Below are 26,746 nucleotides of genomic sequence, written 5' to 3'. Positions count from 1 at the left end.
TAAAAAATGTGTATGAGCTCCACAAATAGGCATGGCACCACCCTGCGAATTGTTGCAGATAACTGCAGACTTCGGGATGGCAGGCAACCTAGTAACATCTCTCCAAAAAGATTAATCAAGCACATAAATATGTTTTCATCTTCCGCTGGACTGGAACCATTTTCTTATCAAGCCCATAGGAAGGTTGCAAGTATGCTTTGTAGCACTTGAAAATCATCTTGAAAATTGTCCTTGGAGCTTCTGCTTCAGAAGAGGTGTCTTGGGTCAAATTATAACAGCTTGTTTTATTGCCAATCGAAGTGAATAAAAGTAATTTAGTTTTAGGGACATTCTCTTATTTTGTGAATGAAAATGTGTGATTTACAGATTTACATGTATGATAAAAATGACCGTGAGCTTCTGTAATAATTCATGGCTTCCCCATCCTTTTCCTTTTTGCATTCAGTGAACATACAAAGTCAATTCTATTTTGCATTACAATGTTTCAGTTTGCACAAGGTCACGCTTCGCTTCGTTGTTGTCCTTTTCGCGGTTTTCAAAAGATCGCAGTCTCTGTGTGACATCATCCCGGCATTAAACATAGATACAATCTTGGGTTTTAGCTGTTGAAACTGAAAAGAAAGCGAAAAAGACTTATTGAGAGTGTACTTATCTTTTGATCTTCAAGAAGTGTAATATGTCAGGTTTCAAAGCTAATGTTGGGGGGCTTGTTTTTGCAGAATGACACAGTGAGAAAACAATGACATAAAGGAGATTCCAATCTTTTAAACCAGCAAAAGCCTCTGTGCAAATTGGGCTCAGTAGTCCACGCACTGCTGGATTGTGTCTTGGCTGACAGTCAAGGGAATCATTAATTGGCAACTCCAAACTGGACAGGTATTCAATGAAAGGAAATATTAGTGGTTAGATTGGTCTGCAGCAGTGTTGGGATGCTGGCTCCTGTATGCAGCACTATGGTGTAAGATGATGAGGAACCTGGTGTATCTCATTGTAGAAAACAAGGTCAGAGCTTTTAATGTTTTAAATATAACAACTGGTGTTGTGAATAATGTAGTGCAACGTCATAAAACTTTCATAGCAAAAAAGGAAATATGATGCATTTTACACAGTGAAATATGCTTTAGAAAATGGCATCTTTAATCGCTTAGAAATTTAGACACAGACACTAAGAACAATAAACCACTATATACCTAACGTTTATTTGCCTTTACATTTCAATATTATTTCATACATATTTGTATGTGTTTGTTAATGTTAACTAATCCTGTAATGTGACTTTCTCTTGCTGGATGTTGTCGTTGTTTTGTAACACTTTCCCACAATAAAAATTGAGCATAAGTGCACAGAACCTGGAAATAGTTTGTTGTTTGTTGAACAGGTTTTCCTCGGTAACAGCGTTTCATTTTGGCTTGCATGTTGTCTGAGCTGAGCCTCCACTCGGCTCTCATTACTGAGATCAAAAACAGATGCTTTTTGCAGAGGATAGCTCTCATTTGTCTCTCAAGAATTTCCTTCAGTTTCTTTCCAGCGGAATAAATACTGGTTGCCTGTGAACAATAAACTTGATTATTTTGGCCGGGGAGCTCTTAATGTCTCATGCATGATGCCGATGCGATAAACAATGTGTGACACAGGAATTCCTGACCACATTCTCTCTGGCTTTTTCCAAAGAAGTGGCGACTTCTCTCCAGATTACTGCTTCTAATGCAACTTTATCCGAGTGCCACTCCAGGGGTTTTAGGATACAAAACAACTCTAAATCCTGGTTGTATTGAAACTGGTAGGTTAGAGATTTACCTAGATTCCCTGAAAATGTAGCCATCAATGGTGTGGGAAGGTCAAGTTAATGAGCATTGAATAACAAATATGCACAATTGGCGTAAAAGTTGTTTCAAAATGCCAGAATCGTGCCCCATCACCCTGAGTCTCCAGTTAATTCTAAACAAAATCAGCTATAAGAGAAAAAGTACCTACACTGTCTACACTGGAGATTCATCTGGTGTCCATTTTGGCATGTCATGTCAGGATTAATGTTGTGTCACTTCCCGGTGACCCAATTTCTGAAGGGTATAAAGTGGTTTGCTACTGCACCTGGCCTTCAAACATGATGCCTTGGACTAGATACTGGAATGTGAAAAGGGTTGGCCCTTTTACACATGCCTCGGCAGTTTCTACTTAGCTCACTGTTGGAAAGGTTTCAATAGTTTGGCAACAACCAGGAAGGGATTATCTTCACCCGGTGGAAAGCAAAGTGCAGGCTCCTGCCTACAATCTCCTCTTTTATTGCTATGTTGAGGAACAGAGGGCCATGGCTGCAGGAAATGGTGAAAAGATAAATCAGATATTCAGAATGAACTGGAAAATAATACTTTTGGCAACTGGTTGAAAATCTGAAGACATCTTTTTTGGGACTTGCCTGCAGAGAGGATGCTTATCACCAAATTAAATATGTATGCGATACCACACACATTTGGAGTAATGCTTTGAGTAACATGGAAAAACAGATGGAGGGATATTTAGTAGAGGAAATCAAGCTTGTGGAGTCCCCTACCTCTTTAAACTTCGGTGGTCTGGTAAACTGAATAGGCTCTTTCAAAAAACAGAGGTCCATTTGAAGCTCGTTAACTGCTAGGGGCTCCTCTTCCTGACTGAAATAAATTGAGTTCCCTCACAGAAGAAGGGCCTTCGTTTTTATCCAGACCACCTCTTTCTTTCTAGAACAAGACTAATTGTCTGAACAGTAGGCTGCATAAACATCCCCCCTCCCCACAATTCCCCAATGTCCTCGGCCTTGGCTTACAGGCTTATGTGGGGGGGAGGAGCTCACATGGCTCTCTCACAAGGAGAGGGTTCTGCCACAATGAAGTTATGCGGAGAGATAAAGAAACAAATTTGATCCTCCTCAAAACAGCCCACAGTGTTAATTTCCTCTCCATAAGTAGGCTAACCGGGGTATTAAAACCAATATCAGCACTGACGAATGTTGCGCAAGGAGCCTGGGATGTGGAGAAAACAATTTACACCTCTTTGGTAAATCTTATTAGGGCCCCCACTTACGATTATGATTGATCGCTCATGCCAAGATAGACTGATATGTGCTGCTTTGAATGTTTCAGTTATAGGAGCTTGACGTTAATCCACCGGGAGGCTGCTATGCAAAATCTATTCCATCATACTCTCCCTACATCTGCTGGATCACGGACGCTTAGGCTGCACAAATAAATACATCTAATGTATGCCAATGAAAACAGTCATCTCCACTTTGTATCCTTGACTATATCCCCACCTTTTCTCCTTCCTCCTTCGATATTTGATGTTTAGTCTACCATATGTCAAAACACAATGACCACAGTCCACACAATGATGTTAGTTTATCTCTCCTTTTGTAGTCTCTTTCCTGGTGTAGTGCTTCAGCAGCAGGCGCCCCATTGGACAATCACTTACACAAATGACAAACCCCGAGCTGACCCATCATTATAAACGTGGGGGCAAGATTTTAATTTTGTCAGATGGCTGCATACTCTGATGGAAAACAGTTTTATTTATGTTATTTTATTTAGTTTACATCCATGTAAGGCAAGTCAATTTAGTGGTATCTGTTCCACAAGAGTGGTTCATGTAATTGTTACTGGAAATAACACTGTGTTTAGCGAACAGAGGTCTTTTCAGATTACTGTGTCCCACTTGTAGTCAAGGTGTAGTAAAGTACATTTTCGCTGAATGATAACTCAGGCATTTCCCTTTCAGCTATGAACCTCCTAATAATGCATCTATTTAATGAATTAATTGTGTATTAGTATTAGATCTAGAAGTGTAAATACACAACACGTTTTATATGAGGGCTCAAAATCACAGGTTCATTATTTTGCTGACTAGAATTACTTGAGAGTTTCCCAAATGTTCTTTAAAAAATGATCAACCAAAACCTTGATAGAGGTTGGATCAGGAAAAACAATCAGATAATGATAATGATGTTACATTAAGCTATTGCCATCAGGATGTTTGTATTCCCTCCCGGTCGGCCCACGACACAGAGGCACTTTGCGTAATGTCATGCATGTGACCATTCTGCCAAAATAAAAACTGGTTTGGATCCAACCTGTAGAAGATGCATAGCGCTCGCCTGTTTTATCCATCAGTACAAGACTTCTCCCAGATTAATGAGTTTTTCGCTGCACATTTGGACACACCTGTCCGAGAAACATTCACGCTTTTTGGATTTCACATCTCTGTGTGTCGGATTCCTGGATGTCTAGATTTTAGGCACATTCTTAAAGCCTTCGTGTCAGGGAACGGATGAGCTAAATTATACTAGCTGGCAGTGCTTTTTTATTTTTTGATCTCATTTCCTTTTCTTTCCTGGATGGTAATCTCAAATCATGACCATGGATTCTGCTTCTCAACATTAAGAATCAAATTTCCTTTATTGTTTGGTTTCATATCAGTATATCAGTTTATATCAGTGTATCGTGATTAAAATATTAGACACAAGCGTAAATCAGCAACACTAAACACCTGCTCATGGACAGGGAATGAAATATCATATATTCCCATCATATATTAGTATCATTGGGTCCAAAATTGCAACACCTGATGCATCTTACTGCTGGATTAAGCAGATTTAGTCTACTTGCTTGGCTCAAATCCACATTGCTGCGCTCCCCGCGTTAATCACCACAGATGGGTCATCTGCGAAAGCGGGCAAACTCCCACTGGACATCAGTTCTATGCATTATAAACCTTTCGCTCATCTGAAGTGACAGAGACAGACAGCTCCACATTGCCCCGAATGACTGCATCCAAAAATGACATTTCATACATTTTCATGTCTGTCACATCGAGACAGATCTGCGATAGTAAGGTATTACACAACAAGAATTTCATTAAAATAATCTTTTTTTTTAAGCTTCTATATTTAATGGTATAATTAACCATTGTCCGATAAGTAACTAAATATTAATCCACCATTAGAACAAAGTTTACAATCGAGAGGAGGCCATTCACCCCATCGTGCTCGTTTGGTGTCCATTAATAACTAAGTGATCCAAGGATCCTATCCAGTCTGTTTTTAAATGTTCCCAAATTGTCTCTTCAGCCACATCGCTGGGGAGTTTGTGCAGATTGTGACGCCTCTCTGTGTGAAGAAGTGTCTCCTGTTTTGTGTCTTGAATGCCTTGAAGCCCAATTTCCATTTGTGTCCCCGGGTGCGTGTGTCCCTGCTGATCTGGAAAAGCTCCTCTGGTTTGATGTGGTCGATGCCTTTCATGATTTTGAAGACTTGAGTCAAGTCCCCATGTAGTCATTGTTCCCATTATGAATAAACTCACTGAAATTTGGTCCCTGGAAACACCAGTGGATCTTACACTGTGATTTTCCCCAGGTAAACCAGGAGGTAACAAAAGCTAATTAGACAGCAGCTGTATTATAGGACTTTAGCAGCTTTACACTGGCAGAGGCAGGATAAAAAGGTTTATCAGGAGCGGCATAAGGAAATGGGACAGCTTGGAGCACAATGCATTAATCTGACTCGACACCGTTCATATTAGAAAAACAATGTGCTGAATGATAACATTATTTTTTATTTGCTACTTTGGTAGATTCAATGTATAAATTGTACAAGATATGAATTAATTAATACACAGGTTAAAAGTTAGATTACAAATCTTGATCTGTGTTTCTGACAAACAATGAAAGGGTCAATAGATCTCATTACCCACATTGCCACGGTCATACAATTGCTCCAGACAAATAACAACGTAGCACGAATAAAATAATTCCAACATTAGTTTAATTATTGAAGGAAATGATGATAAAAGTACCTCATTCAGGACAAAATACCTAACTATATAAATGACAAGATATTTATGGTTATGAGTCTGATTACTGATAAAGTCAGATGACTAACGTTATAGAATATTTATATTGGGACAATGAAACCTGTTTGAAGTTTCTGTGTACTCTAAAGTTCTCCTGTAAAAGTGTACAGTAGTCAGCAAGGAGGTCAGAACTGAGAGTATCTCTATTTTTAGGAACATTGGGATCTGGTTCACACACTTGCCTGCAGCATTTCCTGTGTTTTGACACTATAAAGCTTGTAGGAACTATATATTGCTCCAATTGCCCCTTGAAAAAATAAAAACAGACTTAACAGTTAGCAGTCAGACAGAAATCAGACAACGCCCTCGATGAACTTCAGGGCTCACTGGAGTCAGGGGTTTGAAGTATTTTTCTGCAAATATCTGGAATTTAAATCTTACTTGTGATCTTGTAACTAAAAAAATATAAATGCATATCCTTCCTTTGAGGGGGAATTTTTGAGGAATTTAGATCCACCGGGACCTGAATTATGCCACCATCTATTGTGTAGTGGACCGAAATAGACCCAATTGTTTGAGGCTTTACAAAAATAATAATAAGAGAAGGCCATGGTGCTTTATGATTATGTGCGCAGATTGCAAACTAGCCAGATTATTTTTGCAATTAAAATATTCCGGACCCCAAGGACTCGTTTCCTGCATGCTGTATTATCACTTAGTATTAGATCTAATTAAGAATTATTATTTGAATGGGAGAGATTGTCTGGTAACTACCAAGTGGTTTGAATGATCATATTAGTAAGCTACTTTTAATTGTGCTGGTTGAGGATTTTGTTATTGAGGAAGCATTTCCTATTCCTTTGCCAAACCTCAGTCAAAATAAAAATGACATTGAGCATTGGATATTCCTACTCCTCCACTATCCCTCCTGCCTTCTACCTTTTATTTGCACTTGAATGACTCAATGTTTGCCTAACCTCTGGAAACTGCAGTGAAGGCCATACTTTCTAATGTGCTGAGGACTAACCTGTCATACTCAATGAGGGGGTGTTGCGCTGGAATTGCCAGTTATTATTTCTTCTATTCTACCTTCCCAATTTTGAACTGCCAATTGTTACTTTAACACGTTGGGCTCTAGAGAGTTGTTACTATGACCTGGAAGGCACGTCCAATAAATTATACTGACTGTTTCTTGTTTATTGGAAACCTACCAATTTGTCTCCACACACACCGGCCAAGAAGAAACCTCTCCTTAATTTCCATAACCTGGTCTTCAATCCCAGCTGTGCACTCATTGGTTTTAGCTGAGCGGGGCGGACTGGGTTGGAGGCCACTGGGAAAGCCTCAGGACTCTGCACACCAGTGAACCAGACTGGCTTCTGCAGGTTCACGCTGCTAGCACTTCCAGCAGTGTCAAATCCCAAAATTGACATTGTTGAAATAGCCGGGTTGTGGGAATTCTGGGCTTACGGTGCCAGAAAACGAATATATATTGAATAAAGGAAATCAAAATTCTCTTAATATCTCTTAATATCCTTAATATCAACACTGAGTGTTGATGGTGGATCCTCTAGATTCCTATTGGTTGTATCTGATGGAAAAACTTCTCAACTTTCTCAAAAACTGAACACCCTTTTCATCACCGCTGACCTAAAACAGCCAACAAATGGAATACAGATATAGATTTCAATGTTGCTATTGACCGTAGGCGTATGAGACACACAAATAAACATTTCATATATTCTTTTCTCAAATTATTATTATTGTATGACTTATTTCTAGAGATATGTAAAAAAATGCAGAAGAAGTATTCAAACTTCTGGTTGTAAAATACTTGCAAGATACAAATCCCTTATTTTAGTGTTCACTGTTGAAATACAATTACAGTTATCTTCAACAGATATCTGGCCTTTGAAATGTTTAATACATGTTAGAACTGATTGTAAATAAATAAAATACCCAAATAAAGAAACTGGATTACTTGTTTTATTTACGTATTCCTATTTTGTTTGTTTTAAATCCTGGGGGAGCTGGGTAAGAGGAACTCTCCAGCCTGGACTACTGCAACTCCCTCCTGGCCGGCCTGCCTGCATCCACTACCCGCCGCTCCAGCACATCCAGAACTCTGCGGCTCGTCTGGTGTCTCTCTGCCCCGATTCGCACACGCTACTCCACTGCTCCGCTCCCTCCACTGGCTCCCGATACCGACACGCATTCAGTTCAAGACACTGACCCTCACCTACCACTGTCTCGACCACACTGCACCAAGCTACCTTCAGTCACTCGTCTCTCCATACATCCCCTCCAGACCACTGCGCTCTTCCAGTGCCAGAAGACTTACTCTGCCTCCTCTCCACTCTCCTTCCTTCAGAGCTGCTCCTTCTCATTCCTGGCCCCTGAGTGGTGGAACGACCTGCCCACTGAAGTCAAAACAGCAGAGTCTCTGACCTCCTTCCGGCGCTTACTCAAGACACATCTTTTCAGACAGTACTTGTAATATTAGTCCTTTTAATCCCCATTAGATAGCACTTCATAGTATTTTATCATGCTTCTTGCATTATTGATTGATTTCCTCCTTGCTCCCTTTTTCCGTAGCCCTTGACTGTGACTCTACATCTTGACAGCACTTAGCTTTTACCATCCAGGATGTAGGACCTCACTTACTGTAGTTGCCTGTGTAAATTGAAAGTTGTGAAATGTATTATATTTTGAATTGCTATATTTAATGTAAATTTGAATTTGAAATGTTCATGCCTCGTACTTGACTGTATTTTTGCACTTTGTTTGCACTTATGTTGTAAGTCGCCCTTGGTCTGCCAAGAAATAAAAACAATAATAATAATAATAATAATAATAATAATAATAATAATAATAATAATAATAATAATAATAACTGTCTATATACCAAGGGGTTTAAAAGCTGTTAAGCCATTATTTGGGAGATCCTGTAAGATTACAGACAGGTAGCCTTTGATGCTTTGTTTTGACCAACCATAATTAACAACAGTATTTTTGGTGTGTGTGTTTTCTAGTGCAACCAGTAATTTATTGAAAAGAAGAAAGTATAAGTTCCCCTCAGTAGTCCTCTATTGATGTGGTGACTTTAGGACTTCTGGAAGTGCAATGAAACAGTGTCCTTTACTTAATTCAAAGACCAGGACATCCTTTGGAAGTGATTTACCCCTCCAGGTGTATCCAAGGGTTAAATCTTTTGTCCCAGAACCCTGCAACTTGTGCCTCCTATCATTGAAGGACCCTAAACACATCGTCCACTTGTGACCTCCGGGCCTTGTTTAATTATAGTCCTTGGAGGTAACTTTTATAATCCCCTTTGGGGTTTTGAATGCCAATGAATGAAATAATCCTATTATAATCAATTAAAGAGATTTAGTGCTGAATAGTGTCCACATTGTATCTGATTTCTTCAGCTGTTCCTGCTTATCAGTACATTATAAACACAAACACAGTATCTAAGTCTTCAAACTTTATTTTTAGATCACAAACAGGGCAATGTTAAAAGCTGCTGCTGTTCTTGAAAAACAATAAACACCCGCCACCTACTGGACAAATACTGAAATTCATTATTTCAGTATAATGTAGTGCAATGTTTCCAATGTAGTGTAATTGAGTCATCCCACATATTTTCCATTCGCAAAAACTAAAAATATTTAAACCTAAATATTCAGGCCACTACTTAATGTATATAAAAATACTCCTTTATACTGTACATATATAATGTAAAAGCTCCATCCACTACCTCAGTCAGCGCTCTAAATTAATTAATAACTTCAGTGATAGAATTATCAGTTACCAATCTTGCAGCTATTCTGCAAAACTAATCGAACACTCATTTTCTCTGTGAGCTCATTAATATAATGGTTTGTATATTTGTAATTATTATTGGTTAAGATTGTCTTTTAGTAGAATTATGTTTCTGCGTAGTTCTGCCTTAGTTACAGCCTATAGCAGGGGTTCCCAATGTCTGGTGATGGAGGGTCAATTTCCAGAGGTTGCATGGGATGGGCGGTCGCAGCAGAAAATGATTTACCGATGAAAAGAAAATATTTCCCAAATCATACCTTTTTATTTCCTATACATTTCTGTTAGGGAACATTTATGAACTTTAATTGTTGTTTCATTTTTTCCCTCCCTAAATTATATTTGCAATTTGTAACAGAAAATGTTCATGAAGTGTACATATGTAGTAGAGGTTCAGAAAAGGGGCGGATGAAGATTGGCTTTGGGGGGCCGCACCAAACATACTCGAGGGCCGCACTTTGGGAACCCCTGGCCGATAGCTTTCAGAAAGTCTCAAACAGTTCTCATACCGTACCTGATTACTCAGCTCTGACCTGAAAACTATTGTCAAAATCCTGGCGCACAAATGGACATCACAGCTCGTTCCTTTATTACACTGACAGCTGAGAGAGGGGGGAACATAAAAAATTATGACAGCTGTTTTATTTTTAGAAGGCCACTCAAAGCCCACACATACGTACACACGCACACTTCCTAGTATAACCTTACAGCCCAATCTATTCCAGGCAAACTCGAACACTGGTCTTACTTAAATCACACATGCAAAATGTTTGGTCTTATTTCCAAAGAGAAAATTTGTCTCCTACCATGGCAAGGTGTTTTGTGTAGAAGACACTAAAAATTTGATTTTAATATATGAATCAAAGTTAGTTTGCAGTAACATAATAAAAGCACTTTTTTAAATGTTAAAGTGTCTGCAATAAGGAAACATCTCCAACTGTTGCCCTTGAGTTTTCACAGTAAAACGGTTCTTCTTGCCAGAGGATATCAATGTTCGCAACACGCGCTCGCTATTTTGGCGACTGTTTAAAATAGCCCACCCTTCAGTGCATCAGTACACAGTTCTGATGCCTCACAGTGGGGCTGATCAGTTCCTCTGTTGTTCCATAGTGTTTTACAAGGCAAACAGGATGGCATTGGCCGGGATTTCATGGCAGAGCTTCACTGGGACTCTGAGCAGGTGATATTCTTGAGTGGGAAGGATATTTATGCAACAGCTGTGTAACCGAGATAAAGACTGAAGGCTCTTGTGAAGCTCCGTTAAAAGTAAATAATGGTATCGGGTTAGTCAGTGACATGGAAACCTACTTTTGCTTTTTGGTTGCATGTCTTAAGACAATTACTCTGCCTGATTGCATGCTGACAACTTCTCTTAAGGACCTTGTTTTAATTTTTGAAGCATTCTATTTCACAAGGTTTGGAAAAGCCTTGTCCAAGAATGTTGTGATGGTAAAACCGCTGTTCCATACTGCCAGGGGGTTTGTCTGTTTTGTGAAATCTGCAGTTTGTTTCATGACACACTTTCTCTCTTTTGGCGTCAGACTGGAACGCAAATTAGACTCCATAAATGCCCAATTCGAAGAACTGGACGAGACAGCGAAGTTGCTGTCCGAACGTCTGGAGAAGCACAGACAGGTTCTGGCCAGCCAGTCCGATCAGGACGAGGTGTGGGCTTCACTGCTGGAGGACAGGTAGGCGTCCCATCTCTGCTCGATACGTCTGGGCTTGCCAGCCTCGAGGCTCTGGAGTTGTAGTGTCTTCTGAGTTCGCTGGTCAACATTAGCAGTTGTGTATTGATTGACGAGGTAGAGAAATGTGCCAGACTGTGTCTATCCAAGAACAGGGCTGACCACCTTGTAGTAGACCTATACAGGAAGCACTTTTGCTCATGGGAAAACCTTCAGGCCATGACATTTTCACCCCATTTGAAAGGCTGCTGCCAACCAGGGATAATTAGGACTTCAGGATAATAATAGGTATTTCAGTTCAAACTCATCACCTTAATGGAGGTTGACAACTGTTTCTATAAAGGAATGACTGCGAGACAGCATTTTAAATTCAATTGTCGTGTTTTAACAGAACCAAACACACTCCAGCTGTATTTCTCGAGACCTAAGGGAAGCTCTTCTCTTTGCAGGTTCACAGTAGTGGAAACCAATCTTTTCTTCTCCTTTGTGGTGGAAACTTTCCGCTGCTGCCACTCTCGGGTGGTGGAGAAACTGCCAGATTTAATCAACAGCCTACCCACCGTGGCCTCCATCCTCCGGAGGAAGATCAAAAACCGGCGAATCGATGTGGCCTGGGAGTCCACGCTGAGAGACCTGGGCCTGGACAACTCCGATGCCAAGGCCCTGTGCGCGTTCTTCGTGGCCCAGGGCTATGAGGCGGAGTATTACTGCCCCAGGGAGAGGCAGAAATACGCAGATGATGTGGACATGCTCATCAGGAAAGTGGTTCGGAACCAGGTTCTGAGGGACAGCCTGCTCCGGGCTGTGCAGGTCGTGGAGAAGGGAAAGGCTGGAGACATTTCGGAAAAGCCTTCTGACTCTGAGCAACAGAAACCCACCACCTCTATCAGAGAGCAGATTTGTGAACAGACGAACCCAAGCTGATTTCTGTATTAAATACCATTTATTTTAAAGACCAGTATTTCATTTGTATTAGTAAGCAGTTAAACATGTTAATTTGCTCATATATTTTGAAAATATGTATCTTTTAGTTCAGATTTATTTGTGAGCGCAGCTAACAACCAGGTTTACAAATGCATTTTGCTATGACTTGTTGCATAATGAATGCATTGTTAGAAACTGACATGAATACAGATAATTGAATATGATAATATGCCTTAGCCAATAGAAGACTAATACTGTCGTTGCAGTCGATTCATTTGAAGTAAACCGGACTGTGTAAAATTGTGACTGACACAATATTGTATTATATCAAAGGAGAAACATTGAAAAGTGTAATATTTTAATAAACAATAAAAAACATAAATGACTGATCTACTCTGTAGTGTTTGGATATTTATACTTTCCTATTATTTCCTTATTAATCGAAACACACCAACACACCACACTCACCCGGCCGGTTAGCTCAGTTGGTTAGAGCGTGGTGCTAATAACGCCAAGGTCGCGGGTTCGATCCCCGTACTGGCCATTCATTTTGTGAATAGAAGTAATTATTTCTTTACACAAAGCGCTTGCTCGCTGGCAGTTCTGTGATCCGTGTACGTCAGGCACAATTCCACGTCGGCGTTTAATTAAAATAATAATACGCTCTACAATTGATAGGAAAGCACATCTGAATCGAGAATAAAAAGCGGGCTCGTCCGGGATTTGAACCCGGGACCTCTCGCACCCAAAGCGAGAATCATACCCCTAGACCAACGAGCCGACACAAAGGGTGTGAGCAACCTCCCTTGTGTACCCATGCTGTACACCTCGCTCTCTGTATTATTATTGATTCGCAACAACCTCACACAGTGTCATGTCCACTGTATTGGATCCAAACGGGCAGTTATATGTCCGAATTTAGCCACAGACACATCTCACCAAACAGAATTGCTTCGGGCAATGCGGGCATGACTTCCGCAGGGCAGGTGGTGGTTCCGCGCTGGCCTGCGCGGGGGGTTGTGGGAAATGTAGTTCCGGAGGCGACGGACACAATAATCTAGATCTCTAACCAAACCGACAAGCACGATAATACATTTAAAATAATTAAACATAAATCCTCAAAACATACCTTTTTCTTTTAGTTTGATTTCCAGGTGTTTTTGTTGTTGTTGTATTTGTCGTTTCTTTCCACCCCAGACGGATACGTTATTTTAGATTTGTTTGTTTTCTTGGCATGTTTTTCTGAATTTGCATATTGGTAAAAACAAAAAGTCACACTTGTTTATAATTGTTAACTGTTGTTAAAACTTATTACACGCTATTTTCAGATTTTAAACAAGACTTTGTACGATGCATAAGCTAGGGTGACCACAAGGCCGACACTTATGCATATCATACAGGATTTTGAAGTTGCAATAAAAATGACATAATTTAATTTAATTATTTAATTATTAATTTGACTGTTAGAGTATCTTCAAAATTCACGTACTGTCCATCACATACTAGCTAGAAATCGTGGGTTTAAATTTTAGTGTAAGAAACCGTAAATTGTCAACGCGTTAACAAGTCAATTTGATTGTAAGATCCCGAAAACGTGGCGTGTAGCCACCTGTTGGCACCGACAGTCCTCCATAGACCGAAAAATAAATAGAGAAACTAATAAATAAGTGAATAGCCTTAATACATAAATACAGGTTGAAATACATACACGAATAAATAGATAAATGTCCATGTATTTATTTATGTCACCATTTCATATTCATGTATTTGAATTTGGGCACGGATACTCCTCCGTATTTGTAGGTTTCCGAGGAGGTTATCACCCAAGATGGCGGCGGGAAGTGCATCCCGGAAGTGAGGCCGACACGCAGCAGGGCGGCCCGGGAGCTGAAGTGCGCGGCGCGGCGGCAGTGTGGCGGCAGCGTGGCGGCAGCGAGCGTTTGACCCGGTCGCCTGCACACACGCGTACCCAGAAGAGGACGAGCTGTCGGCTAACCGCTGCGGTACACTGTAAAAGCGCCGCTGCGAGCTGGTCGCTCAGCTCGTCCTCGTTAGTATAGTGGACAGTATCCCCGCCTGTCACGCGGGAGACCGGGGTTCGATTCCCCGACGGGCAGAACACTTTTACTATGACGAAAACTGTCTGCTTTCCATGCACAAAACATGCAGAGGACGAACTGTGCACATTCGTCTGTTTTATAACGCAGTCTGATCTCCATAGCGTGAAATAAATAAATACATAACTACATAATAAACAAACAAACACACGGCGGCAGCTGCGCTTGGCGTCGCGTTGCCAGGCAGGCTGTTGACTGCATTATTCATAGGCTGGGGTCTGATGTCCCGGCTCACGGCTGCGGGTGCAGTTACACGTTTTGCTGCACTTGGCATCTAACAGTATCTCACACTAGCAGTCTGGATACTGGGTAAGTCCGCCTTGCACAACAGGCGCATTTCCACGATTCAAGACATGGGCAGACAGTGCTTTCTGTGCTTTGTGCTGGTTGTGAGTGATTGCCTTCCCTGGCCGCTGCATGCAGCACAATTGTTGTTTTCTCTGGCTGCTGTGATTGGGGTTTCATATTATAATAAGTCCATCTTGTGCTCGTATATGTCTCGTCTTAGACCAACAGAATAACTTGATTGCGTTATTACGTTTGATTATATGAGCGAGATACGCGGGTATATTATTATTATTTTTAGACAAGGATAACTTAGCAACCTAAGCTGAGCAACGGAGGGCATTGTTGTATAAGTGCAGTTTAAACGGGAGTGGTTTGTTGGTTTGTTGATTTCCAGGACATGCTGGTGCTTTGTTCAGATTTTTCAGACGTTTTAACTGTGACACGCTACTCTGCCGTTACAGTGCCAGTAAGTTTTAGGACTGCATTGTTTTAAATCGAAATTTAGTTCAATGCAGGACTGGGGGACATGCACATACAAGCTGACAACTACTATTACTATTCCTAAAACTCATTTATCATCATCTTGTCAACAGTTAAACTGGATCAGGTTGATGGGTTTTGCATCAGTGCTTGGCCATTCGCTGTTGCGTAACCTGTCATACTAGCATCATGATACTGAGACCGCATACATGCATGCAGGGAGGATAGTTACACACAACGTGGAGGGGAAGCCCTTGTGTGTTCACTGTGTTGTCACTGTCCAAAATGACTGTGCATTATATCCTTTAAACCAGAGTAAACAGTCACATTCATTATGAAAGAAACACACGTGAACATAATTGAAACTTAGTACAAATGTTAACATGTCAATGGGCCGCACACACTGCAAGACAGACAGATCCAAGATGGACAAAGTAAGCTATTGAATGGATCCCAAGAGATTAAAAAAGACTTTGAAGATGACCAGATAAAATATGGGGAGATGTAATCATATCTTCTACATGTCCAACTTTCTTACAGGGCAAAGTAGCAGATTTCAAAGTTAATCAATATCGTCAGTCCAGGTGTTCCTTTTGTAGTAACTAGATTGTAACTGTTTTTCTTTTGACTACATCTTAGAGTGAGAGTACAGGACTGGTATGTTGTGTGTAAGGTGTGTGGGTGTGAAACATGTAAGTGTAGGCCTGGAGGAGATAAGTAAACAGTCAGTATGCCTGTAGCTTAAAACATGTGTGAACCAATGAGAATTACTGAGCGTTTGCCTGGTTGGTTAATCTTGGAGTCAAGATAAACGTCTTGGTTGGCAATGGTAACATTCGGACGGTTTGTCCTAATACATAAAGTAGAATTACGCCATTGTGTTCATTTGCAAACAATAGCAAGCACCCTGGGAACAAAAAAGCTTAATGAGGACCCCTGTGTGTTCAGTCTGCTAGGTTACCATTGCAGAATTGTCTGTGCTGTATTCATTGGTCTTGCCTTTCCCGAGCTGTCTGAAGGCCGAGGATGAACTCCTATCGGGTAAGGAGGCATTCCCATCGGGAATAGAGTCTGGATGTGCAGTCTGAGGTGGACTGAGGGTTTTGAATAAATGCTTGAACAGAAGTGCTTTTGACCTCAATAATTCTGTCTCCCTGGCTTCCTGATCCCTTTTTGTTGCTATGGTCTTAGATTAACTTGCTAACCGAAGCCTTGTAGTATGTTTTATACATTGTAACTACTAACTTTGTTTTGGAGACTTCTGGGGGGGGGGGGGGGAAGGTACAATAAATCAGACGGTTGGGTTTCCAGTGTCAGGTGACAATGAAGTATTAAACGGGACAAACCAAACACTAAAGCAGTTTACGTAGTTAATGCTAAATTGGGATTACTGTGGTTAATATTTACTTGCAATAAAAATGTAATTTAGTTCCTGCTGTAACCTGTCCACTGCATGAGAATCTCAATTTTAATTTTAATTTCTGTCTCTCATTTAATCTAATTGATTCTAACAGCCCCCAATGGGGAATCTATGTATTTAAGTATCTTAACAACTTTACACACCTTGTACATGTGGTTCATTGTACAGAAATGTGTCATACAAGAAGTTGTGTACCTACCTGGGTTTTGTTTCCTGGTCAACCGCTGCCAAGGCCTTTGTAGGAAAGACCAGACAAACACGAGAGAGAGGATTTGGCTTATTATTACCGGTTTTGAAGGCTGTGTCTACCTTTTGTTTGCTTTGCTTGCTTTCATATTGAGGACCTAGCAGCCACTCAATACAAAACAGTTCTTTGTTGCAGAATTATGATAACCTTTTAAAATTAGGAGATAGCGCTAGGGCAAATACCTACAATCTGCAAATCTGACCCCAAAGGATAGAGAAATCTTAGAAAGCACAATAATTTGTTATATGAATGTTTAACTCAGAGAATCAATGTGTTTATGGAAAGTTAAAGTTAAACCTGGAGGCTGCACCTATCTTGACTGTGGTTTATGGATGTTGGAAATGGGCATCTGCAAATTTGCATCAGACAGAAAGTTTATAATATAGCCTACGATTGAGAATTTCTTCTTTATGATGGTGTGTCCTCTAAAGATCTCATGTGTTTTAAGACAAAGCTAAGGGAAGCAGTCAAAGATAATTTGAGTAAGTACATTTGTTGTAGAAAATGTGAAAATGTCAGGCACTATTTATTATTCCAGTTTTACATATTACGATATTTTACATGTAAGTAGTGATTTTGTGAAATGTCGTATCATGTTCTATTATTTTTAGAATTTGAGTTTGTTCTGAAGGGTAATAATAAAGGATGCCTTTTTTATTAACATATAATTTTTTTCCCTTTATCTGAGCCTTTCTACAGAGACCACCATTACCCTCCCACGATATTCTCTCCAGCTCCCTACAAGATGCCCGGACAGCTGTCTCCAGGAGAGCCCCTCTCCTCCCTCGGCATGATGCAGCAACCCTGGAGCCCAGGGGTGCCGCTGCCCCTCCGCTTCCGGGCTCGGCGCGAGGGCGTGGACTGGCGTCGCTTCAGCGCCCTGGACGTGGACCGGGTGGCCAGGGAGATGGACGTGAGCACCCTCCAGGAGTACATCAGTGAGGTGACCTTCTGTGACCTGGAGGCGGAGCGCTGCCCCCACTGCCGCAACCCGGTGGACCCGGTCCTGTTCAAGATCCTGCGGATGTCCCAGCTCAGCACCGAGTACCTACTGCACTGCCAGGACTACCTGAGTTCCCAGGTGATGGGTCTGGAGGAGCGGCTGCGGGCGGTGCTGTCGGAGAGGGAGCAGGAGAGGAAGGAGGTGGCCCGCTTGGAGTCCGAGCTCAAGGCCACATGTCAGGAGAGCCGGCGCAGGAAGAAGATGATTGACACCCAGCAGCTCCTCTTGCAGGCCAGTGCCAATAACTACCACAAGGTAATCCGGTTGTTGGACTTGTTAAAGGCCAGTTTGAGGCATCCCGTAGATGTTCCAGTTTGAAGCTGTTCCAGTTTGAAGCTGTTCAAGTTTGTCTCTTTTGCCCAGCGAATTAAATAGGCCCTTGAGTGTCCCTTCAGTGAGATCACTGCAGCGATTCATATGTTTGGCCGTGGTGTGCACGCATGCCACCTCTGCACCCACGGAATTCAGCCTAACCCTGTCTTTTCAGTGACCGCGTCTCTGCTGTCCCTTTCAGTGCCAGTTCTGTGACAAGACGTTTGTCAACTACTCCTGCCTGCAAGCGCATGTCCAGCGCAGACACCCAGAGATCACAGCCTCAGGTCAGTTGGGAATATCGCCCTCACTGTCTGTTCCTACCATTGAAAAGCAACCCCAATGAGATGCTGTCTCTGGGCTTCTAAGAGGAACCCTGGATCCAACTGGACTCCAGTGCTGGCTGTCCTGTAAGCGTTATCTTTAGATCCCCAGAATGGAGCATTACGCAGTTTCATATTTTGCTTCCTTGTGCTTTGTCTGTGCCTGACTATGACTAGTTTGTGTTCTGATGGTGCTGGCCTGCAGTGGTCTACACTGGTCATGAGTGGAGTTGTGTTCGATGTCCTATGTGGCTCCACAGAGAGGCAGAAGAAGAGGCAGGTGGAAGACATGGAGGAAGGGATCGAGGAGCTGAGGGAGAGACTGAGGCTGACGCAGGCCAAACTGGAAGTAGAGCGCGAGGCCGACACACTGAGGAAGCAGCGGGTGAGAGGGGTGGGAGAGCTGGGGAGACGGGGGAATCCATGGTCACAAAAAGACCAGATTCAAACTGGCTTTAGCTTGAGCTTGAAGTCCAACTGAGCTTCCAGAGCAGGTTCTTACCAGTTGGGCAACACAAGAATCGCTGGCTCTTTTGGTAAATGCATCAGGAACTGCTTCGAGGCCTGGAGGAGGGTTGCACAGACGTGCACCGCCGTTCTGACCACAGAGAGATGTTCATCAGACATGCGTGACTCTCCCCAGGAGCTGGACGAGCAGCGGCACAAGGAGGCCAGTGTGAAGGAGCAGCTGGAGAGCTGGAAGGAGGAGGAGAGGAGCAAGTTCTACCAGGAGATGAGCAACATGAAGAAGCTAATCCAGGAGGTGTACCAGAACCAGGCCAGCGAGAACTCCAACATCGTGGCTGTGAGTCCGGCCCCCAGGAGACCCCCCTACGACTGCACGAGCCCCCTTCTCTCGCCATTCAGCTAGTCACACCCACGGGCGCATCTGAACACCCTTGTGAGGAGCTGTGGCCTATGCAAATTCACACAAAGCGCCAACAAATAGACTAGTAGCAGTTTTAACACAAATTATGGTAATACTTTATGAAATTATTAAACTAGGACTCCGCTTTCTCTCTATCTCTCTCTCTCTGTAAAAGCTGCTCAGATGGTCGGAGCAGGGTTTGTAGTTTATGAATTGGGTTTTAGGATCGATTCACATTCTTCTCAGTCACATAAAATGTACTGTTGGTATGAGGTAACGCAATACAATTTTTTGACACTAGGTGGAAGTAGAGTACAAGACAACTATTTCCAACCCAGGTTTTTTGATGGAACATAATTTGTTTATTTTTGTTTGTGGAAAAGACTAGGAGTGCATTGCAATTATTATAATTTTGCATTTACATAGATATTATTTTGGTTTGGCTCCGGCCACAGTGTCACCATGCAGGCCTGTCACAATCTTGGTATCGTGGTGTTTTTTTTCCCCTTCTAATGATGATTATTACTTGAACAGAAAATCGAGGACCTTCTGAGCAGTGGCGTGGCCGCGTCAAACCTGGGAACCCTGCGCGACGAGGATGAGCGAGGGGCGAGAGAGGCCCGAGAGAGGGAGCTCAGAGAGAAGATCGTAAGAGGACGGAGAGATGACTGACTCACTTCTGTGTCCGCTTGAAATGTTAGATTTCAACGAGTTAATCAACGAGTCGCACCCAAGGTTTAAAGATGGCAGTAAAGGTTGTTTCATCTTTCAGAGGGTGTGTAAGAAGAAGCTGAATGATGTGCAAAACCAACACCTGTTAGAGAAAGAAGAGGTAACTGATCTTTTTAATTAATATTTTGTGCAAATGAAACTGATTTTGTTTTGTTTATCATATTGCTCTCTGCAATTATAGAGGAAAATCTTCATAACTAACTTGATCCTGAAAAAGCAAACCATACTCTCTCTTCCCTGGCCTTATTTTAAATAGCCATAGTCTTCCCTTTTGTTGATTTCAAGGAATTCAGTAAGCTGTTCCTCACAGACCAGCAGTCCGTTTGCATCCGTTTGTTAGTTTGACCGTCTTCTGTTGCGGCGCGTAAAGTAGAAATAACACCCCAGGAAGCTGCGAGTCGGGTGTTTGGTACGACTCCTTCCCCACTAACTGCCCCCGTTGGCTGTCCAGCTGCAGAGCGAGAACGAGAGGCTGAGGTCGTCCTTGTCGTCGGGTCAGAAGGCCGCCCTGCAGCAGGTCCAGCAGCGGACCGGCTCCCTCACCACGGCCCTCAGACAGAAGGACGCGCTCATCCGCTCGCTGGAGGAGAAGGTGACGTCTCCTTCACGGCGCTGGTGAAACGTCACGACCGTTCGCCAGTTCTTGGCAGTCGGCTTCCTGATGCTCGGAAAATTGAGTCAATGTCGTTTTATATTGATTTGAATAATTTGTGGATTTACTTTTCTGTTTCAGATCAAGAAGCTGTCTGCCAGACCGGTTTCAGGTAATTTATTCTTGTTTAACAGAGAAGATCGCTTTGCTCACACGACACACTGATCAAGGGGAGGCTTTTTCTAATTGAACCACTCGGGAGACCCTGCTAGACCACTTCTTGGTGTACATTTGTACGTAACGTTTCTCTTGTGGTTAAAACTGGTGACCAGCATCAAATCTGTCTTGTTTCCAAGCACGCCTTTCAGAGATGGAAAGAACATCAGTTGCAGATGTCGTGATGGGGTCTGTTCCTTCAGCTGCTCCTGTCGTCCAAGATAAAGAGTCCGTGGAAGAGGAGGAGGAAGAAGAGGAAGAAGGTGTGTGTCCAAAGGGGGAAAGTCCACATTTTCACTTAAGGGGATCTCGTTTACGTAATTTAGAGTGAATACCTGTCAAAGTAACAAAAAATGGAACTCCATTCATGACTCTGGAGTTTAGACTTCCTGTGGCTTTTTGTCTCGGAGTTCCCTGGCAAGTAGAAGTGACTTAAGTAATGTCACAATTACCACACTTTACCTAATTTGTTTGTTACTTTTTCTCACAGGCTTTCATTGCTTAGGATTTTTTGTTTCTTTTTTCTAAACAACCCTGAGTTGTTTATTCACATGTTAGATTAAGCAGTTATTGAACATGGATTGATGGACACGTGGATAAAGTTATTGCTAAACCTTAGAAAATATATCCTAGTGATGGATCAGTGTTTTCATCGTACTGGTCTTTGTCCTTTCAGAAGGAAAAATAAAAATGAAGTCGTGTGCATCTTGTGTAACGTTCTCTTTTTGCGTGTGTGAAGAGCTCAGTGACCGAGGGGACCTGAGGCAGCGGTTGTTGGTCTTTTTGAAGAGGAACCCCAAGCTTGTGCAGGAGTTCAGGCACATCACGGAGCAGACCCTGCAGGAGAAGCTGGAGAGCATGGGGCTACGCACAGTAAGCCACACTCCATCCATCGTCCTCAACCAGTTCGGGTTTTTGACATCTTTAGTCAGTGAAGATGGACCCAAATCACAGTAACCAGCACTATGTTGTTGTGTTTAATCTTCAGGGAACGACGGGCATTTCCAAACAGACCTTCAAGAGCCTGAGGGCCACGGTGGCTGGCCAGCGGCAGCAGAAAGGGATGGAACTGGTCGAGATGCAGAGCCTGAGGGAGACGCTCTCTCAGGAAGTCGCCAGGAGGGTGCGCCGCCTGCAGAAGAGCCAGGGCGCCTCGGTGCCGATGCCAGCCACGCCCAGTAAGACAGCCGCGCTCCTCAACTCTCACGACCGGAGCAGAGGTTCATAACCAGAGCCCTGTTCGGTTCGATGAAATGAAAATATTTTAAAGGTCGAACCCAATGAGGTGTTGAACTGTGTTTTCTTTAACCATTGCTAACATGATAGAAATGAACAGAAAAACCACATACTATATATACATACTCTCCTACCAATATATCAGGACATAAACTCATATTTTTGTCCTCCTATTGTCCTTTTTTCACCTACGCAATCGCTCCGAGCACAAGACTCTCCTGTTTCTGCATGCAGGCGCGTGATCCAGCTTTTCCTGGATACGGCACTAATTTGCAAGAAAATAACATAGTTTAAAAGTGAGATAATGGCATACAAATCCTACATAATAGGCTAATATTAACAGTAATAATAATTCACAGCAAGGGAAAGCATACTCAACCCCAATTATAGCAATACTGTAATGTGTTTTCATTGAATTTTGGATACCGTCCCTGCAAACAGTACATGGTTCTGCACATGGTGGAAAACCCCAGTGCATTCAGTGACTATTTCCTCTAGGGAAGATATGTGTATATGTATTTTTATAATGAAGATTAGAACTGATGGTCATTAAAATGCTGGAGTTCATTTCCTGTTCATGGGAGGTTTTTTTGTGCATGTGTGATTTTGCCCAGCCTACACACTTCATAAGAACATAAAGTTTACAATCAAGAGAAGGCCATTCGACCCATCGTGCTCGTTTGGTGTCCATTAATAACTAAGTGATCCAAGGATCCTATCCAGTCTGTTTTTGAATGTTCCCAAATGTTCAGCTTCAACCACATCACTGAGGAGTTTTGTTCAGATTGTGATGACTCTCTGTGTGAAGACGTGTCTCCTGTTTTCCGTTTTGAATGCCTTGAAGCCCAATTTCCATTTGTGTCCCCGGGTGCGTGTGTCCCTGCTGATCTGGAAAAGCTCCTCTGGTTTGATGTGGTCGATCCTTTCATGATTTTGAAGACTTGGATCAAGTCCCCACGTAGTCTCCTCTGTTCCAGGGTGAAAAGGTTCAGGTCCTCAGTCTCTCAGTAGGACATTCCCTTCAGACCTGGAATAAGTCTGGTTGCTCTCCTCTGAACTGCCTCTAGAGCAGCGATATCTTTCTTGAAGTGTGGAGCCCAGAACTGTCCACAGTATCCAGATGAGCTCTAACTAGTGCATTGTACAGTCTGAACATTACTGCCCTTGTTCAGAATGTGTTAATGTGCAGTCATAGTGCTGGGGTACAGGAACGAGATAATAAACGGGGCTAACAGAGAAAAGGTGTTTTATCCAGCAATATTTTTATTTTACTGATTTTATTTATTTATTTATTTTTGGTTCCACACTTTTGTTAAAGCAGTCAATTTGCATGTATTTTACAGCAGTTAAAGCTTGATGTGGTAACGTTTGTTCAAAGGTCAAGGTATGATGTTATTTTTGGGACACAACTTAGCATGACCTTCAAAGTGCGTCTCCTCATCTCCAGAAGGGAAGATCCATAGAAGCCCAACCCGAAAGAAGAGCTCCAAGCCCAGGCCCTCCCCGAGGTCTCCCTCCCCGAGGTCTCCCTCCCCTCGCCTCGTTCAACCCCAGGCTCCACAGCCAGCCCCCCGGACCACTGTCCAACACCACACGCCCCGCAGCCGTCCACAGAGGAGCAGGTAATGAGGAACCGAGTCCAGACCAGGCCAAGCCACACAACAGCGCTTACCATTCTAGGTTTGAATGTGGTCAGTTTTGTATCGTATTGCTGGTGTTTATACTTATCGGTCTCCTCAGCAGCCCTCCCTTCAGCTCCGGGGACGAGTCGGTCGGAGACAGTGCGTACATCACCAGCCCCGGTAGCAAGGCGCAGGCCGCGGTCCGGACAGTCCAGCCGGGCGCCAGGCAGAACCGGGCCGACCCCACTGAGGAGAACTGGTCCGATTCGGAGGTCTGGGACGGCCCGTACAGTCCTGGCAGCTCCAGACTCCCTAGATCGCAAGGTGGGTGTAGCTTTTGACACGGCTCGAGACGTGCGATCTAGACGTGATCTAGGTCTGCACTGTTCCGCAAACTGTACAGCCTCGGCACTGCGAACGCATCAATGGGTTTCTGGTCGTGTGGGATGTGTATCTTGTCAAACAAATAAACTTGGTTCCCAGCTGACAATGATGGAGCCAGTCTATGACCTGGTGAAGAAGTTAGTAAGTGTAGTAAACCTAGCAGGCCTTGGCAACCCTGAGCGCTGTCTGTCTGTCCTACTAGAGTCTGTGGTCCAGTCACTCGCCAAGAGCCTGGACAGAGCGGCTAGCTCTCCAAGAAAGAAGCCTGCAGGTGGGATTACTGTGCTTTCAGCAGCCAGACCCAGCACTGCTGCAAAGAACCAAGTGAAGGTAAGATTTGTTAATATGATTTTAATGTAGTGTATAGAGAGATGTATAGGAGTTTAGGATCAGGATACTTAAAAGGGAAAATGAAGACGCATTCTACAATAGAGACCTAGTTCCTCTTGTACAGCAACGCAGTCCTGTTTGGGAACCCATTGTGATGCCTTTATCAGCGTGTCACTCGGTCACTTGAATCGGGAGCAGGAGCCACACCTGTGTGTGTTTAGGGTGCGTCTCCGTAGCACTGTGTACCAGAGAACTGTGTTGGACACAAACGCCTGACCCCCCGCCCCCCATTCCTCCTCTTCCTCTTCCCAGGAGGACAGTGACCTGGAGTGGTCCTCCATCGAAGAGATCACCCCAGAGTCCTCGGCCCCCAGGGGCCCGGGGGTGCGGGGCAGCGCCGACTCGACCAGTGCGTGGAGCTCCTCGGCCAGCCGGGGAGGAGTGTGGTGAGACCTCGCCTCGCCAGCAGACGCAGGCCTGGCTACGCACCCCGGGGCCTCGCCGAGACGGGGATTGGACAGCACGGCGCCCATGTTCAGATGACACACTGCGTTTTTTATTGGCTCAAGACCGATTTTTATTTTTCGTGCAGCCTTTCAAATAAAGGATGTCCCCACTGAGAGTGTCCAAGGGAGGCTTTATCTTTCTTTCCCTCCTGCCAAGCAGAGGAACATCTGCCTGGGGTTTGTAAGGTGTTGCATCAAATCATGACATGATGTTCAGTATCGGCCAAACTGCTTCCCAGAACAAATCCAGCAGCCTGTTGATGATGTGAAACAGAGTACTTCTGAAGCCAGTTGGCCTATTCAAGCAAATTAAGTTTGTGTACTGAATTTAATAGCTCCATGGGGCACCTGTGTATATCTATATAATATTTATTTTGATCTGAGCTTTAATAGCTATTTAATGGATGAAGGATATATATTTTTTATATATATATAAAATTAAGTGATTTGATTTAATCCTGTTCTTAGAAATGCGTTGCTTGGTTTGATCTCTAGCTTGCCAGGGTCTGAGCTGATCTCAGCCACAGATGTATTGTGTGGAGTTGTATGAATTTTTTAAAGTGCATTATTGCTGTGACTTTTACTTGATGAATATTCTAAAATATTTTTCTTAAATTAAAAATAGTGTCCGAATGTGCCTCAAAAAATGGCACCTGCTTTTTAGCAGAGTTGCCTGCAGTCTGTCGGTGTTGAGCATGAAGGGTCTCCGGTTGTCCTTGTTCTGGATTCCAAATCAAGACGAGAGAACCAACAGAGTTATAATGTTTTTATCTCAGAAGTGTGTGTGTGTGTGTGTGAATATCTGTGCAAAATGAATTATGAATCTCCACTATTCTATTTATTTTATAAGGGTTACATTTGAGCATTACAGTCTATGTAAGATAATTTAATAAATAAAAATCAGTACATTTTAATCTACTTTTGTGGCATTTCTATATAAAGGTCCTCTGATTTACATCTGTATTTAAATATCTGTTGGAAATAAAAATATTTTTACCAATTTGTGTTTCCTACTGTTGTAATGCTGCAAAGAATTGCAGCCAGTTTATAATTAATGCAATAAATTGCTTAAATTGTATATATTGTATATATGACCTTTGTGACATGGTGCATTATCCTGCTGGAAGTAGACATCAGAGGATGGGTACATGGTGGTCATAAAGGGATGGACATGGTCAGAAACAATGCTCAGGTAGGCTGTGGCATTTAAATGATGCCCAATTGGCACTAAGGGGCCTAAAGTGTGCCAAGAAAACATCCCCCACACCATTACACCACCACCACCAGCCTGCACAGTGGTAACAAGGCATGATGGATCCATGTTCTCATTCTGTTTACGCCAAATTCTGACTCTACCATCTGAATGTCTCAACAGAAATCGAGACTCATCAGACCAGGCAACATTTTTCCAGTCTTCAACTGTCAATTTTGGTGAGCTTGTGCAAATTGTAGCCTCTTTTTCCTATTTGTAGTGGAGATGAGTGGTACCCGGTGGGGTCTTCTGCTGTTGTAGCCCATCCGCCTCAAGGTTGTACGTGTTGTGGCTTCACAAATGCTTTGCTGCATACCTCGGTTGTAACGAGTGGTTATTTCAGTCAAAGTTGCTCTTCTATCAGCTTGAATCTGTCGGCCCATTCTCCTCTGACCTCTAGCATCAACAAGGCATTTTCGCCCACAGGACTGCCGCATACTGGATGTTTTTCCCTTTTCACACCATTCTTTGTAAACCCTAGAAATGGTTGTGCGTGAAAATCCCAGTAACTGAGCAGATTGTGAAATACTCAGACCGGCCCGTCTGGCACCAACAACCATGCCACGCTCAA

The 26,746-nt window shown here is 42.9% G+C and overlaps 2 protein-coding genes and 2 non-coding genes across 6 annotated transcripts; 3 read left to right on the top strand and 1 right to left on the bottom strand.

The window, feature by feature from the left end:
- Positions 1–10,687: 10,687 nt before the first annotated feature.
- Positions 10,688–12,632, top strand: LOC136754158 (single-pass membrane and coiled-coil domain-containing protein 1). The gene is made up of 3 exons (XM_066710490.1): positions 10,688–10,815; positions 11,177–11,326; positions 11,773–12,632. Exons 1-3 carry the CDS (start codon positions 10,703–10,705, stop codon positions 12,245–12,247), a joined length of 738 nt encoding a protein of 245 aa, XP_066566587.1. The 5' UTR covers positions 10,688–10,702; the 3' UTR covers positions 12,248–12,632.
- An 85-nt stretch (positions 12,633–12,717) lies between these two features.
- trnai-aau (transfer RNA isoleucine (anticodon AAU)) lies at positions 12,718–12,791 on the top strand. Its single transcript has one exon. It is a non-coding gene; the product is annotated as a tRNA-Ile (tRNA).
- A 164-nt stretch (positions 12,792–12,955) lies between these two features.
- trnap-ugg (transfer RNA proline (anticodon UGG)) lies at positions 12,956–13,027 on the bottom strand. The gene has a single exon. It is a non-coding gene; the product is annotated as a tRNA-Pro (tRNA).
- A 1,528-nt stretch (positions 13,028–14,555) lies between these two features.
- On the top strand, positions 14,556–25,837 carry dzip1l (DAZ interacting zinc finger protein 1-like). 3 transcript variants are annotated; one of them, XM_066709815.1, is made up of 16 exons: positions 14,556–14,673; positions 17,488–18,057; positions 18,317–18,401; positions 18,698–18,822; positions 19,081–19,242; positions 19,840–19,953; positions 20,078–20,137; positions 20,489–20,629; positions 20,771–20,801; positions 20,986–21,108; positions 21,585–21,718; positions 21,834–22,023; positions 23,529–23,703; positions 23,822–24,027; positions 24,290–24,417; positions 24,730–25,837. In XM_066709815.1, exons 2-16 carry the CDS (start codon positions 17,545–17,547, stop codon positions 24,865–24,867), a joined length of 2,325 nt encoding a protein of 774 aa, XP_066565912.1. In that variant the 5' UTR covers positions 14,556–14,673; positions 17,488–17,544; the 3' UTR covers positions 24,868–25,837. The 3 variants fall into 3 exon arrangements, with proteins under 3 accessions (XP_066565912.1, XP_066565911.1, XP_066565910.1); XM_066709814.1 differs by lacking the exon at positions 14,556–14,673 and adding an exon at positions 14,714–16,173 and having other exon boundaries at positions 23,825–24,027; XM_066709813.1 differs by lacking the exon at positions 14,556–14,673 and adding an exon at positions 14,714–16,173.
- The last annotated feature ends 909 nt before the right edge of the window (positions 25,838–26,746 follow it).

This window comes from Amia ocellicauda, chromosome 7 (genome assembly GCF_036373705.1).
Source record: "Amia ocellicauda isolate fAmiCal2 chromosome 7, fAmiCal2.hap1, whole genome shotgun sequence".
NCBI classification, from domain to species: domain Eukaryota; kingdom Metazoa; phylum Chordata; class Actinopteri; order Amiiformes; family Amiidae; genus Amia; species Amia ocellicauda.
Note: the sequence above shows the minus strand (reverse complement) of the source record. Positions and strands in the feature narration are given on the sequence as shown.

Excerpts from the sequence above, each read along its gene's own strand:
- LOC136754158 (XM_066710490.1), top strand. The coding sequence starts at position 10,703 with ATGCCTCACAGTGGGGCTGATCAGTTCCTCTGTTGTTCCATAGTGTTT. Across the intron at positions 10,816-11,176 it reads TTCACTGGGACTCTGAGCAG|ACTGGAACGCAAATTAGACT; the intron begins GTGATATTCTTG and ends TTTTGGCGTCAG. Across the intron at positions 11,327-11,772 it reads GCTTCACTGCTGGAGGACAG|GTTCACAGTAGTGGAAACCA; the intron begins GTAGGCGTCCCA and ends TTCTCTTTGCAG.
- dzip1l (XM_066709813.1), top strand. Across the intron at positions 22,024-23,528 it reads GCCGATGCCAGCCACGCCCA|AAGGGAAGATCCATAGAAGC; the intron begins GTAAGACAGCCG and ends CCTCATCTCCAG. Across the intron at positions 23,704-23,821 it reads AGCCGTCCACAGAGGAGCAG|CAGCCCTCCCTTCAGCTCCG; the intron begins GTAATGAGGAAC and ends CGGTCTCCTCAG.